At 44.9% G+C, this 13,107-nt stretch overlaps 1 protein-coding gene across 2 annotated transcripts in view; it reads left to right on the top strand.

Moving 5' to 3' along the window:
- Positions 1-13,107, top strand: part of ADCY8 (adenylate cyclase 8) — a 155,751-nt gene that overhangs the window by 93,936 nt on the left and 48,708 nt on the right. Inside the window, exon 8 of one of the 2 annotated variants that reach the window (XM_016215999.2) lies at positions 4,268-4,465. The exons of the other annotated variant lie outside the window; for it this stretch is intronic. Coding sequence (XP_016071485.2) covers positions 4,268-4,465 — 198 coding nt within the window. The remainder of the gene's footprint in view (positions 1-4,267; positions 4,466-13,107) is intronic. 2 annotated transcript variants of the gene reach the window in all.

Below are 13,107 nucleotides of genomic sequence, written 5' to 3'. Positions count from 1 at the left end.
GACGTGGCAGTAAACACATCATGAATCCACATTGGCTCAACTGATTGGTCCACAGAGCCATTGTGTAAACAAGCATCCCTTCATTCGTGTGTTCCTTGGAAAGCAGTTTGAGGGAAAGAATTAATTAGGAGGCTCTAGTAATGAAACAGAGTAGTGACTTCTCCAGGCCTCAGCACCAAAACAGTGTAAGTTGATTTATAATGTCAATAGAAAGTCTTTAGAGGGCGTTTTGAAATTGGAATATACGATCCAGAATTGCTAAAGTGTTTTTGACTCAACAAGACTAGATGTTTCTAGAGAGGACTCCTTGAGCCTGAAGTCTCACTGGGAAGAATTGATTTGCTGACACAAACTGATTAAGGAATCCCAAAGGTTTGGGCCATCCGTGAAGTGATGGGACCTGTAGGAAAAGTAGATTTTCATTGTGTAATTAGATAGAAGACAATTCCCACAGAAAAGTCTTCTGGTCATAAACCAAATGATAAACCCTCTTAAGAGGGTTCATGACTTTCCCCCGCCCCATTCCGATGAAGTTTATAAAAGGATACCGTACCCAAAACCTCTGATAGTAATTTTCATGAGAACCCCCAGACTCTCAGGCAAGGCCTATGTTCAGAAACTTGGGTTCAGAAGGGACCCTGGTTCTCTTTTGGGCATTAATGTGTCTTGAGCACCTGTGAGTGAAGAAGTAGTTCCTGAAATGCCTGAGGAAGTCATGGATCCCTGTTAGGACCAATCTCGGGGCTGCAAAGTCTTTCTGGGAAGAGACTCATATGAGAGGCCAGCTCAGCTGCAAACTGATATATCCCAATGTTGACCAATCCCAACCATCTGAAAGCACCAGCTAAATTAAATAAATAAATGTACACATTTATTATTATACATAAATATAATATGTACTTCAATTATACAATGAGACATATACCCGCATATATGTATTCAATTATATATATCATGATGTATACAATTCTGTGACTCTCATGGCATTTCCCACTTCCTTCCATTTCATTCATTTGTTTTTCTGATCCTCTGACCAACCACTTTAAGTTGTTTATATGAAAGAACAGTCTCAACCTTTTGGAGGTCAGTTTATGATTGAAATCATATTTGAAAGCTTATGCTAATTTTTAACCAATTTGCTCACATTGGTGTTGTAAATCCTAAAAGAAAAAGCCATAATCTATCAAAAGCAGCTCATTGCAGTATAACTCCAGGTAGGCAAATAAGACATGTTGCACACTCTCCCGGTACTACTTACAAATGAGTCACTGTGAAGATATCAGCGTGTGTTAGCAGCGCTATTCCGCTGAAGGTGAACACGTAGGCACATTTTAGTGGCCATTACTAATGGAGAAGGAGGGAGATCACCGCTAGTCTCAAGCCAAGGTCACCTCCAAAGCCACTCATGCTTCGCAGTGGTGCATTGAAGGGTAAGTGAAAGCTTATGGTTACCCTTCCTGATTCCAATTTGCTTGACTTCTTGAGTTGAGGTTGGTCTTCCCTTGAGCATACATATACGTCTAGAAAGTATGAGATAGCAGAGGGATTGCCGGTCAAACAGCAGGTATTATTATCTCATGTAATTGAGAAGGCAAATGATCAGAAAAGGGATCACTGAGCATTCAGTGCATAAAATACTAGGAATATAATTGCAAGGAGTAAAACTAATTGCCTGGAAGAGAATTCTCCACCTCAGCATCTTTGACATGTTGGTGCGAGGGCTGTTTCCTAGCTCTGAACTATAACCTGGTGGCAAGGATGAAAGAAAGAAGTCTCCTCTCTCATTTGAAAGAGCCACACAGGCAGACAATAGAATTTCACAAAGGGTAGGGGAACTCTGAAAGGGGGAGATTGTATTGGTCTCTGCCTTATAAAAGTGGTCAATGGCACACGCACCCAGGAAGCAACATTTATTCCTAGTTTCCCAAAGGCCCCCTATAGACCAATGTCAGTCCCTGATGACGTTTCACCTGTGCCCATCAAGGTGAGCAACATGAGGACAAAGTTCATTAAGTGACTTATTCAGCCTATTAAATGCTTTCAGTGTCAAGGACCCATCTTTTGTTCTGAGATCACATCATTCCTGATGAAAAAGTAATTAACTTTCTTTTAGGACATGGTGGGCATATGAGAGAGCTGTAGTTGTGATCATTGCTGCTGCTGCAGTTTATATAAATAAATCCCAAAATGTTCTCTGAAATTCCCCTTCTCTGTGAAACTCAAGGATCCAAGAGCAATGGAAGGCAGGAGGGGCTGGTAGAGTGGATCCTCGGCTCAGTTTAGTTCAGAGAAGGAAAACTAGGGAAAGAAAAATTACAGAAAGATGGAAATGCTGAGCTATGAACGTGCGCAGACCTTTAGCTGATTTATCTCCAGCTGTTAGGCCCCAGCTCCAAGAGCTTGCCAGGGTCGCATCTTGGCATCTCTAAGCCAGAATGTGTGCTCAGACAAGGCAGCATCTTTTCCATCTCCTCTCCAAAATAGAGAGCTAAATTTTGTCATTTTCTAAACTGTTTATATAGGATTTCCACCCATGAAGCCAATGGGAGATGCACCAAGCGGTGGACAGTCCATCCCCTTTGTCTTCTGAGATGCTGTTCTAATGCATTTAACCCCAGGGACTCAAGCCCTCTGGCCCTGCATGAACCCTGCTGTTCAGTTTTCTGGAACATTGTTTCCTGCTTCGGTCTCTGTGCTCCAGCCCCCTCCTTGCCTTTCATTCTGCCATAACCTCCCCGCTAACAACTCTTCTCTGCGGAAGCCCCCTTGGAACTCAGAGTGAAATTAACTACTCCAGTGCCCTAAGAGCATGTACTTGACTTTCTCATGTGGGCACAGGCCACTCCTTCCGGGGCTGGAGAAGAGGGTCTCAGTGAATCCTACCAGTGAGGAAGCCCTCTTAGGACATTCCTTAGAGGCCTGCAGTTTAGGTGACATTGACTATCTCCGTGAAGGTTAAAATGAAGAGTCCAGCAGGACCATAGGAAGAATCCTATGGAATGGGCTGGAAGGCTCCCTGAGCTCAAAGCCCCAGCCGCTGGCTCTGAAGTCAGAGGATCTGACCTGCTGCAGATGAGCTGATGACTCCTCTATCAGAGGCTCATGGGTATAGGAAGGGTCCGGGCAAGAGGGCCTCCAAGGAGCTGTCAGCTCTCTCAGGCTACCGTTCAATGAGCCCATCACTTTATGTCAGCCCAGCCTGTGGTCTGATCATGGCCACACAGAGAGGCTGACACAGAAAAAGAGATGCGGAGAATGGACCAAGGCTGGGAGTCTTCTCTGTCCAACTCTACAGATGCACCACACCCTCTGCCTCTTTCCAGGGAAGTATCCTGGGGGCAGAGGTGAGCGTCCCTGACCCTATATCCTTCAGCTCCAGTTCCCCCCTTTTTGTCAAAGAAGTTGTCTTAACGTTGCAGCTGGAAGAGAACATTGCATTTGGCTACACCCGCCAGATGGCCTCGTCGCCTGCACTGAATTACCTAGCGGCGGGGCCTCCCTGCCACGCCTGGTGTGTCTTCATAAGCTAATGCCGTTTCTGCATCATGTAGCCATAGCCAGGAACCAGCCACAGTGGCCATGCCTTTCACTCCTCCTGCTGTTTAACTCTGTGAGCCAGAGAGGCTGCAACTGCTTGCATTTTTTGCCTAAGTGAAATTAAACACATATATCTATATGAAATATAGATATATAATGACCTATGGGGGAAAAACATTTGTGAAGTGTAAAAGTCCAGCAATCATTATCAAGTTCAAGGAACAGATCTTGGCACATTTGGCTGTCTGTCCATGAGGATTGCTTTAAAAAATGCAAGCCACAGGCCCCCAAGTCTCTCTGCCACCGTTAAAGGAAAGACCACATGAAAATGGAATCTACTTGGTCGGAGATGATCATTTCTGTGGGCTTTTCAGATATATTTTACTTTCTGTTATATTGGTTCTCTTTCTCTCATACCAGAGATGTGCCTGGTTAGAGAAACGGTCTTGATTAACATTTCCAAGCCAACAGCTCTCCCAAATACCTGAGCCAAAGAAATTCAGTGTACCTACACAAAGAAGGGGGCCGTGTCCCTCCTGCTGTACTAACTTACCAGGTTGTGTTTCTCTAAACCAGATGCTAACTTACCCACTTCTGTAGGTTTCACTGAATACAAATGCATGGGATGCTATTACTGTTTGCAGTGCCACCTGATTTGAAAACATTGCATTTCTTTTTAATCCAAAGGGGACTAGCAGGTTTATTGTGTTTGCATGTGCTTTCCCCCTAGACTCTGGCTGCCCTAACAAGAAATTCAATAAATCTACTTCCAAACCATCTCGCACAAGCTTTGCATGTCCAGTCGGGGCCTGAGGAAATTAACAAGCGAATAGAACATACCATCGACTTGCGGAGTGGCGATAAATTGAGAAGAGAGCATATCAAGCCATTCTCACTGATGTTTAAAGACTCCAGCCTGGAGCACAAGGTAGCTGGGTCTCCGTAGCGGCTCTTTTTCTGAAGTAAATTGTCTTAAATGTTCGTGGGATGCCGTTTCGGTTGGCGTGGCGTGGTTTGTCTGTCTGGTTTGCTTTTGTCTGTCTGGTCTTTTCTTTTTCTGTTTGAAAATCATGAGTAGACTGAAGGCCATGAAAGGAGTTGCCATTTAGATAAAGAGAGCCTCAGCCTTGCTCTTGAAGGAAAGATAAAGGAGAAAACAAGGAGCCCTTCGCCCCGTGAGCCTCACAGGAGTCCCTTCCACTTGGACATTGTTAACCCAATGACATTAGCGCTCACTTGCCTTTGCTTTTAGGTTAATTCTCATCAGTTGCAACCCTTGTAACACTTTCTTAGATTGTAGGGGACACGTATTCTCCCATTTTCCCAGCTGTCTGCTGGCCCCCTGATGTAGACATAATAGAAAGAGGATGGGTTGTGAATTCAGAGTTGGGTTTGAATGCCACCTCTGCTACTTGTTTGCTGTGTGACCTTTGAAAAGTGGAGCAGCCTCTCTGAACATGAGCTGTACAAAGGGGATAATCAAGTGCCTCCCTCACAGGCTATTATGAGAGGTTCCAAGCAATGCCTTGATTAGGTTAAGTGCCCCCAAATGGTAGCCATCACCATATGGATGATGACTTCTTCCAATGCTCCTTTCTCTCCCCAGCTCTAAACTTTAAAGTGCTGTGGGGAGATGGGTGTTGTGCCTGCTTAACTGGGCTGTTCCTTTGCACTGATGGAAGGTGACAGACCTTCCTTGACTGAGCACAAGAGGTGCTTGGTATCTGTAGGAGCCACCAGCAAGAACAGCAGGGAATTAGCAAGCAAATTTCAGGAGTTTGATCTGAGACTCTGCAAAGCTCCAGTGAGCAACCTTTTGTGAGTTTGCCCGGCTTCCCGGGAGATTGCGCATTCCTCAGTGTGGGGGATTCACGCTCTGTGCCCATGAGCTATTCCCAGGGAGTGTCTGATAACTACCTAAAGGGTGCAAACTCCAAAATTAATATTTTCACCTGCAGTTCACAATTTAAAATGTATTGTGTCTATGTAGAAACAAAACAAGAGGAGCAGAAACATTTTGTTTCACTCAACCTCCCCTCCTACCCCTCCACCAAATGGCAGGTGGACTTTTCTGATTCGTAATATAATTGGGGGCTTAAGGTCTAAATTAAATGCATTTTCTTTCCTGGTTGCTACATTGAAGGAGCTAGGAAGAGCAGAGTCGTCTTGCAAAGAATCTTCTCAATTAGTCCGTGTAAATGTCGGTGTCCAGAGCTGCACAAAACCCTTTTTTTAGTCCTCCTTGTTAAAGATGTACTTGATTCGCTAATGACCTGACCTCTGCAAACAGAATTTCTAATGCTTTTTTTTATTTAAAAAAAAAAATCTCATCTGCAGGTACGTGGTGTTGGAGCAGGAATGGACCTGGGGAAGCACAGGGTGTTTAAGGTTGATTTCTGTGACCAGGGGAGGTTCTTCTAGGAGAAGCAAAGGGCAGAATTTCCCCACCACAGTCCAGCCTTGTGCCATTGAGCATGTGCTCTGCATCGCAGGGGGTCCCCCGGGGTGAGGGCAATGAGGCACATCACAAAATGTTCATTCTCCCCATGTCACAGAGACATTCCTCGTTGACTCCTGCCCAGGAACCCTCTCTGGGGGCTGCATTACTGTGGGGCCGGGGGCATATAATAAGTAACAGTCACTGGGTGGTTACCAAATGCCATATACTAGTCTAAGCTGCTTGCACAAATAGACTAACAATGAAGAGTGTGGAGTAGCTATTACCATGAGCTCCATTTCCTACCTGATGAAATGGAGAGACAGAGAAATGACCAAGCCACCTGCCCAAACTTGAAACGTCAGGAGAGGGGCTGTGATCTGAGCCCATGGTGACCCCAAAGCCAGAGTCTTGTCTATTCACCACACTGCCTCTCCCTCGAGCCCCAGGATTTGCCCTCTCAGGCCCTTGTATAAGAAGACAGTCCTGTGTCACCTTCAACCTCTCCTCTTTGAACTTGGGATGGGTTCGAGGCACGGAGCAGGGGTTGGAGGGAGAGATGGAATAGGAAAGGGTCCTCGGGCCCTTCCAGTCCACAGGATTCCAGGACTGGAGACGAGTCCAACGTGCACCTGCTCTGTGCTGGTGTTTATGGATATGTTATTGCATCTTCAGAAGAACATTACTATCTTGCTTGCAAAAGAGAAAACGAGCCTCTTAGAAGTCAAGTAGAGGTCACAGATCTCAAAATCGGCTCCCATGTTTCATTGACTCTAAGTTACCATCCACTCTGAGCCGTCCCATTTACTATTCAGCCCTAAGAAAGAAAAAGCACCCAGCATAGGGAGTTTAAGAGGACACTCCCCCCCCGACCCCCCATAAACTAGGCTTACACCTCCACGTTAAGGAAGAACAGAAAAAACTACTCAGCAAACAATGAGAGTGAGGAAACCACATTCCTATTCCCCGGTATTGGTTCGATAAAAAAAAGAGAGCTCTCCAAGAAGTGAAACTCCTAAAGGCAATCCGCATAGATTTGCTGCCTGAGTTCACACTCTGAATGTGCTCTAAAAAAATGCTCTAAAAAAATCCTCAGGCTCAGAATTTATATTTAAAGCAGCCCCTGGTTGACAGCGCCCCCTGGTGACCAGCAGAAGCAGTCACAGAGCTCCCTGGAGAACTCAGGTTTAAGGCTCCATTGACAGTAAGAGGCAATCTGACTTCAAAGACGCTGAAATGTGTGTGGGGGGGTGGATTAAGCACCTTAGAACAGTGTTTGTGACACCAAAATCTTTAACTGCCTTGCTCTGCTTTTGGGGAGCAAGTTTGCACCATAAGAGCATGCTTTCTGAAAGGAAAAGTGGAAGTGGGAATAATGACCTGCCCCGGAGAAATTTTGTGGGGAAGGAAAGGCTTTCTTCTGTTTCAACAATAGGAGGACATATAACTAAGGGAGCCCGAGCCCTCTCCGCCTCTGTTCGCGAGCTGTCGCTCAGGCCTTTCCTGATCACATGTGCTTATGGCAGCTGGCACCCTACGGCGGCACCTGCAGCAGGCCTCTGTGGGCCTCGGCTGCTGAATGATGGAGACTCAGGCGGGGAGGAGATTCGGGGAGGCTGCCCCGCCCCTGCAGCTGGGCTCAGGGTGTGTTTTGGGGAACCCTAAGAACCAAAAGACAGGTTAGTTTTGATCTGACTCTTAGCAGTGGTTTCAGGAGAGAGTATAAAGTCCCACGTGCTCCCTGCCATGTCATTTCAAAGTCACACACACACACATGCACACACATACACACATATACACGCGCACACACATACACACATATACACACACACACAGACACACCTACACACAGACATGCTTCAGAAAGTGTGCTCACGACTCAGGTGGCTTAGCCAAGCCTGGGCACCACACTTTCCCACCTCTGTCCCCCGGCTCCCACGTCTGTGAAGTGGGAGAGCTGGGCCGCCCCTCGTCTCTTTCAGCAGTTGATGCTTTGAGCCTGTGAATTCCCTATGACCATGGCGACCACTTGTCCTGGTTTGCCTGAAACGGTCCTGGTTTATATCTATTTTCTCAATGTAACTATTAGTAGTACCTCCTTTCATGCTCAAAAATCACCCGTGTGGCTGACAAGCCATGTGACCCAGGTCTTGGGCTTCCACCAGGCTAGAATTTGTGGTTCTCAACATGTTCACGTCCCAGCTACCACGTGAGGACTTTCTGGGTGGACCCCTGGATGGGGGAGAGGGCCTAACCCAGTCGTAGAAGGCTCCCCCCAGGTCCCCCCAGACTTCACAGAAGGACCCTCTGCCCTCCTTCAATCTCGGGCTAAATATTCCCTAAGGGAGCTTGCAGATCTCAGGGCAAACAAAAATTAGAACTAGGGTAAAGGGATGTAGGAAACAAGACACGTTTGTCAAATATTGCCCATCATATTGGATTTTTCTTTTATTATATATGACTTTTTCTTATTAAGAAAAGGAGGCATTTTCACTAATGAAAGCTTATACCCCGTACATAAGGCAAAAGAGGGAAATTACATTTATTGTGATCCCACAACCCAGGAAAATGCCCCGCTGTTAACATCCTGGCACCTGGCACTCTAGTCTTTCCTGAGTGTGGTTCTATATGCATGTCTTTGCAATTGGTTCTGTTAAATGGGACCATTTTATACATGACACTTTGTGCCTTAGTGTTAAGCATTCTTTGCTGGAACTTTTCCCCACATTATTAAGTTAAAAAGAAATTACTTTGCAACTGATACTAATCCATTGCATGTTTTAACCATTTTTTGCTTTTCCCCTCCATTTTTTACTATTATTATTTATAAACTACATGGTGATGGCCATTGTCATGTTGAAATCATACAACCATTCTTGATTGTTTTCTTAGAATAAAGTCCTAAAAGTGGGAGTAAAAAAATGCACACTTTTCAATACTTGATGTGCAGTCTGAAATTGCCCTAAAAAATGTGCCTATACTTTTTAAACACCCCCAACTTGAGCAGAGACAAGCAGTAGTTTCCTGTCATTTTTTTCTATCAGCAGCTACATGAAAACAGGGATTTGTCACTCAAACGAACCATTAGAAAATCTTTTCGTTGAGTTCAACTGGTTCTTATCTCTGTTCAGAATTTCTCTCCGTTTTCTCTGTGCTTTATAAAAAAACTCAAAACTAAGTGGAGGCTTAACAGGTTTCAGGAAAAAATGCATCACAAACTTTGAAGCGTTTTTTCTTCTTCACAGCAACTCCTGTTGCAGTTACGATGAGTGGAACAGGGTAATTAAGAAAGAATTTGGCGAATGAATGAATGAAGATGGATTCATCCCATCTTCTGTTAGGTGGATTCGTTCCATCTGATGGATTAAGATATTGGACTCTGGGATTAGGTAATGAGAAAAATGCATTTTTTCTTCCTGGGGACATTCATAACTTGCTGCAATGCTCCACTTCTTGCTTAGATGTAGGGCAGTAGACACATGGAGCATGAACCAAATGGTCTGGATGTTCTCTCTCATTTTCTAAATCAGACACTATCTGACCATTTTCATGACCCTCTTTTTAAAGGAATTATTCTGTTGCAAGCCTGGGCTTCTGTTGCACTTTGTTTGCTCCAGTAAGGCCACCTCCATCAGGTAGGAAGGGCAGATTTCAAGAGACTTAGGGGGAAAAGTCATTCTTTATTCAAACAGTGTGTTTGTCACGCCCCTTTATTTATTTATTTATTTATTTATTTACTCCTCACCTGAGGATATTTTTCCCATTGTTTTTCAGAGAGAGTGGAAGAGAGAGAGAGAGAAAGAGAAATATCAATGCGAGAGAGACACATCGATCGGTTGCCTCCCGCACCTGCCCCGACCAAGGCCAGGGATCGAGCCTGCAACTGAGGTACATGCCCTTGGCTGGAATCGAACCCGGGTCCCTTCAGTCCGTGGGTCGACACTCTAACCACTGAGCCAACTAGGGCGACTCCTTTATATTTTTTATATTTTCTTGAAAAGTTACAGCTACTTCCACTTCCCTCTAGGTACACAAATGACATCAAGGGCCATTCTCCTTGTGTCTTTTTATCAGACCAATTAGCTAGCTCCAGTCCCACAAAGCCAGCATTTTTGGAGTCAGAAGTACCAATTTCACCTAGAGTGGCATAGGATGATAGAATTATGAAGGTTTCAGCCCAAAGGTCCTTGGCTCAGTCCTTGAAGCAGTCTTAAATGCTTCATGTGTAGACACCACCACCATCTACAACAGGAGTTTCAGGGCAAGGAACCTGGGAAGAGTTCTCACTCCCATGGCCTCCCCGTGGCTTGAGGAGTTGGACCGGTCAAGAAAGGACAAGTTCCTCCTTCCAGGGACTGGAGATTTCGGGGAGGGTGAGCTGAAGAATGGTGGTTAGAAGCTTTATAAAATTCTACTTGGAATTCTCGTATGTCAATCAACCCCCCCTCCCCACACACACACACTCTACACCCCACCACACCCCCAGGAAGAGCTAGCACTAGGAAACGCAGTGCCATTAAGAGTCTTCTTTCATCCCTTCCAGCCTCACACTTCTGAAGCTCTCCATCTTACATACATGTTGGCGTGTTTCTTTGTGAGTCCACTAAACAAGAGGAAATCCACATTGGTACAAAAGTCAGGTTACTTGGAAAAAACTATGCCAGTGAGAGATTTCCTCCGACACACCTGTCACTCATACAACTGCTCCTGATAATGGCTCTGGCTAGACACACGACGCCAAGCTAGTCAAGACAGTCTATTTCAAAATATGAAATTACTGCAAATTAGTCCCTTGCACTTTCATTGCAATTACACCTTTTACCCAAATGGTCTAATTTAAGAAGGCTCTAGCCATTGCCACGCTCCATAATGTGCGAATTCGCAGTAGAATGAGGTTAAATTTCTTCACTCACTCATGAAAAATGAGCAGATTGTCCCGGCTGAGATTCTTCTTTAATTTAACAAACATATTAATTTGTGCTAATGAAAGATATGGTAGGAAATTATATTTATGCAAACTAGATTTATCCAAAGACGAAATGGGTTCTCAAGTGAGTGGCTGATTTCCCCCATCATTGGAAATATGCAAGCAGGAGTTAATGACTCATTTCTGAGAGATTTTACTGAGTGAAATCAGAATTAAGAAGATTAGGCCAAGGTGACAAATACAATCCACTCCACCTATAAAATTCTGTGATCTCACATGCACACTGCGACAAAAGCATGGCTGTAGTTTGGACCATTAACTAGATAAATGCTTGGGTTAAAAGCATCCTTACATCTTGCAGAGATGTAAGAATTTAGTCAGTGCCCTTTATCTCGTAGTAAAAGGGGAAAACCTAGACTTGTAGGGTGATTTTCCTCCCTCACACTTAGGGAGATTTCCCAGGCCTGTCATAGACACAGAAACATAGAAGACTGGAAGCTCAGCCCATCGCCTCTGCAGGCTGGCTTCCCTGTCCATCCCTCCCTGGATGAAGAACCCAGAATGGGCTTTTTCTGGTGTCACCAAACCTGTGTTCCGGGCCTCCCTGTGACAGATCTGGGAACCCATAGATCCTCAAGGCTCTGATTTCATTTCCAAAGATGCTTTTGAAGAGAATTGGGGCCAAGATCCCCAGACTAACAAAGTGGAACACAGGCTTAGCCTGTCTCACATCCTTGGAAGGGAACCCCATCCTCAACCTGATCAAATCAAGTAAGAAACTTTCATTTCTTTGTATCATAAACCACATCATTCCCCGGCCCCAGGTCACTCGGCTGGTGGAGCATCATCCTGTGCACCAGGAGGTCGCTGGCTTGATTCCCGGCCGGGGCACATGCCTGAGCTGTGGGCTCAGTCCCCAGTAGGAGGAGTGCAGGAAGCAACTGATTGATGTTTCTATTTCTTTCTCTCCCTCTCTCTCTTCCTCTCTTCCTCTCTCTGAAATCAATAAAAACATATTTTAAAAATAAATACCTCATCACTGAAATATACCAAGACACACTCCCGTGTGCCCAATGAAGGAAGTGACCTTACCTTGAAAATAGCAAGGTGGTGGCCAATGAGACCTTATGCAGGGGGCCAAACTCTCTGGATTCCTTACACACAATCTGTAAAGTCCTAGTTGAGTTCTCAGTTGTACTAATCCTCACTTTCATTACCTGCAAAATGGAGATATGATAAATAGGAGCTCCCTCCAGGTGCTGTCATAATTAAATGAGATCATCTAGGTAAAGCGCGTAGCATGGTGCCTACCTTGCAGTAGGTGCGTAATGCACGAATTTAACAATAAGACAGAGGTTAAATTCCCAAATTATTAATTATTATCACTCAAAGTTGTTACATTAGATTTTGGCCATTTCCTGAATCAACCAAACCCTACTGATTGAAAAATAATAATAATCTATGCTCTCAAAGGAAGCCCTTGTAATGGATTCCAAGGCCGTGCCCTTTTAATTGGTGTGAAGCCCACTTACAGTTGGTGCAAGTACTGTCTCCAGGTGGTGGCTCCCAGTGAGACACTGACAGCAGACGATCTGGAGGCAAAGTAAGTCTCCCCACTTTGTCTCCACCCAGCTGGCCATCGGAAGAAAATGAGAAAAGTTTTAAAAAGCATCAGTAAGAAACATTCAGGAAAGAAGTCAGAGGCTCAGGCGTGGCATCTATAGGAAGGACTTTTTCACAGTGAGAATGGGCCAATAATGGAAGGAACGGTCTACAAAAGAGTGAGCTCTCGGGCACTGGGAGTGTTCAAGCTGAGGATGTCCTGCCCCAGCTCAGAGAAAAGAAACCCACCTCCTCCAACAAAGCAAAGAAGGTCCCTTGGAGATAATTAGCAGGTGTTTAGTCTCCCTGAGGGGTGTTATGGGAAGGATTCCTGAGATCCGAGGTTCATTACAACTCCCTGATGCTGTGACGATGACAGTGATGAGCTAGTGATGATGACAGTGATGGTGACGATGAAGAAAAAGAGGAAGAAAGGGGTCAAGTACATGAAAAATTATTATCATTGTTTTAAAATATCATCATCAAATCTACATAGCCAAGCCAGTTTGAAATTAACCGATTGGCCCACAAAGAATAATTCGATCTTGCGCAATTGGTGGTTAAGAGGCATTCAGAACTTCCTCGAGTTAACTGTGCCCTGGCT

This window comes from Miniopterus natalensis, chromosome 16 (genome assembly GCF_054644295.1).
Source record: "Miniopterus natalensis isolate mMinNat1 chromosome 16, mMinNat1.hap1, whole genome shotgun sequence".
NCBI lineage: Eukaryota > Metazoa > Chordata > Mammalia > Chiroptera > Miniopteridae > Miniopterus > Miniopterus natalensis.
Note: the sequence above shows the minus strand (reverse complement) of the source record. Positions and strands in the feature narration are given on the sequence as shown.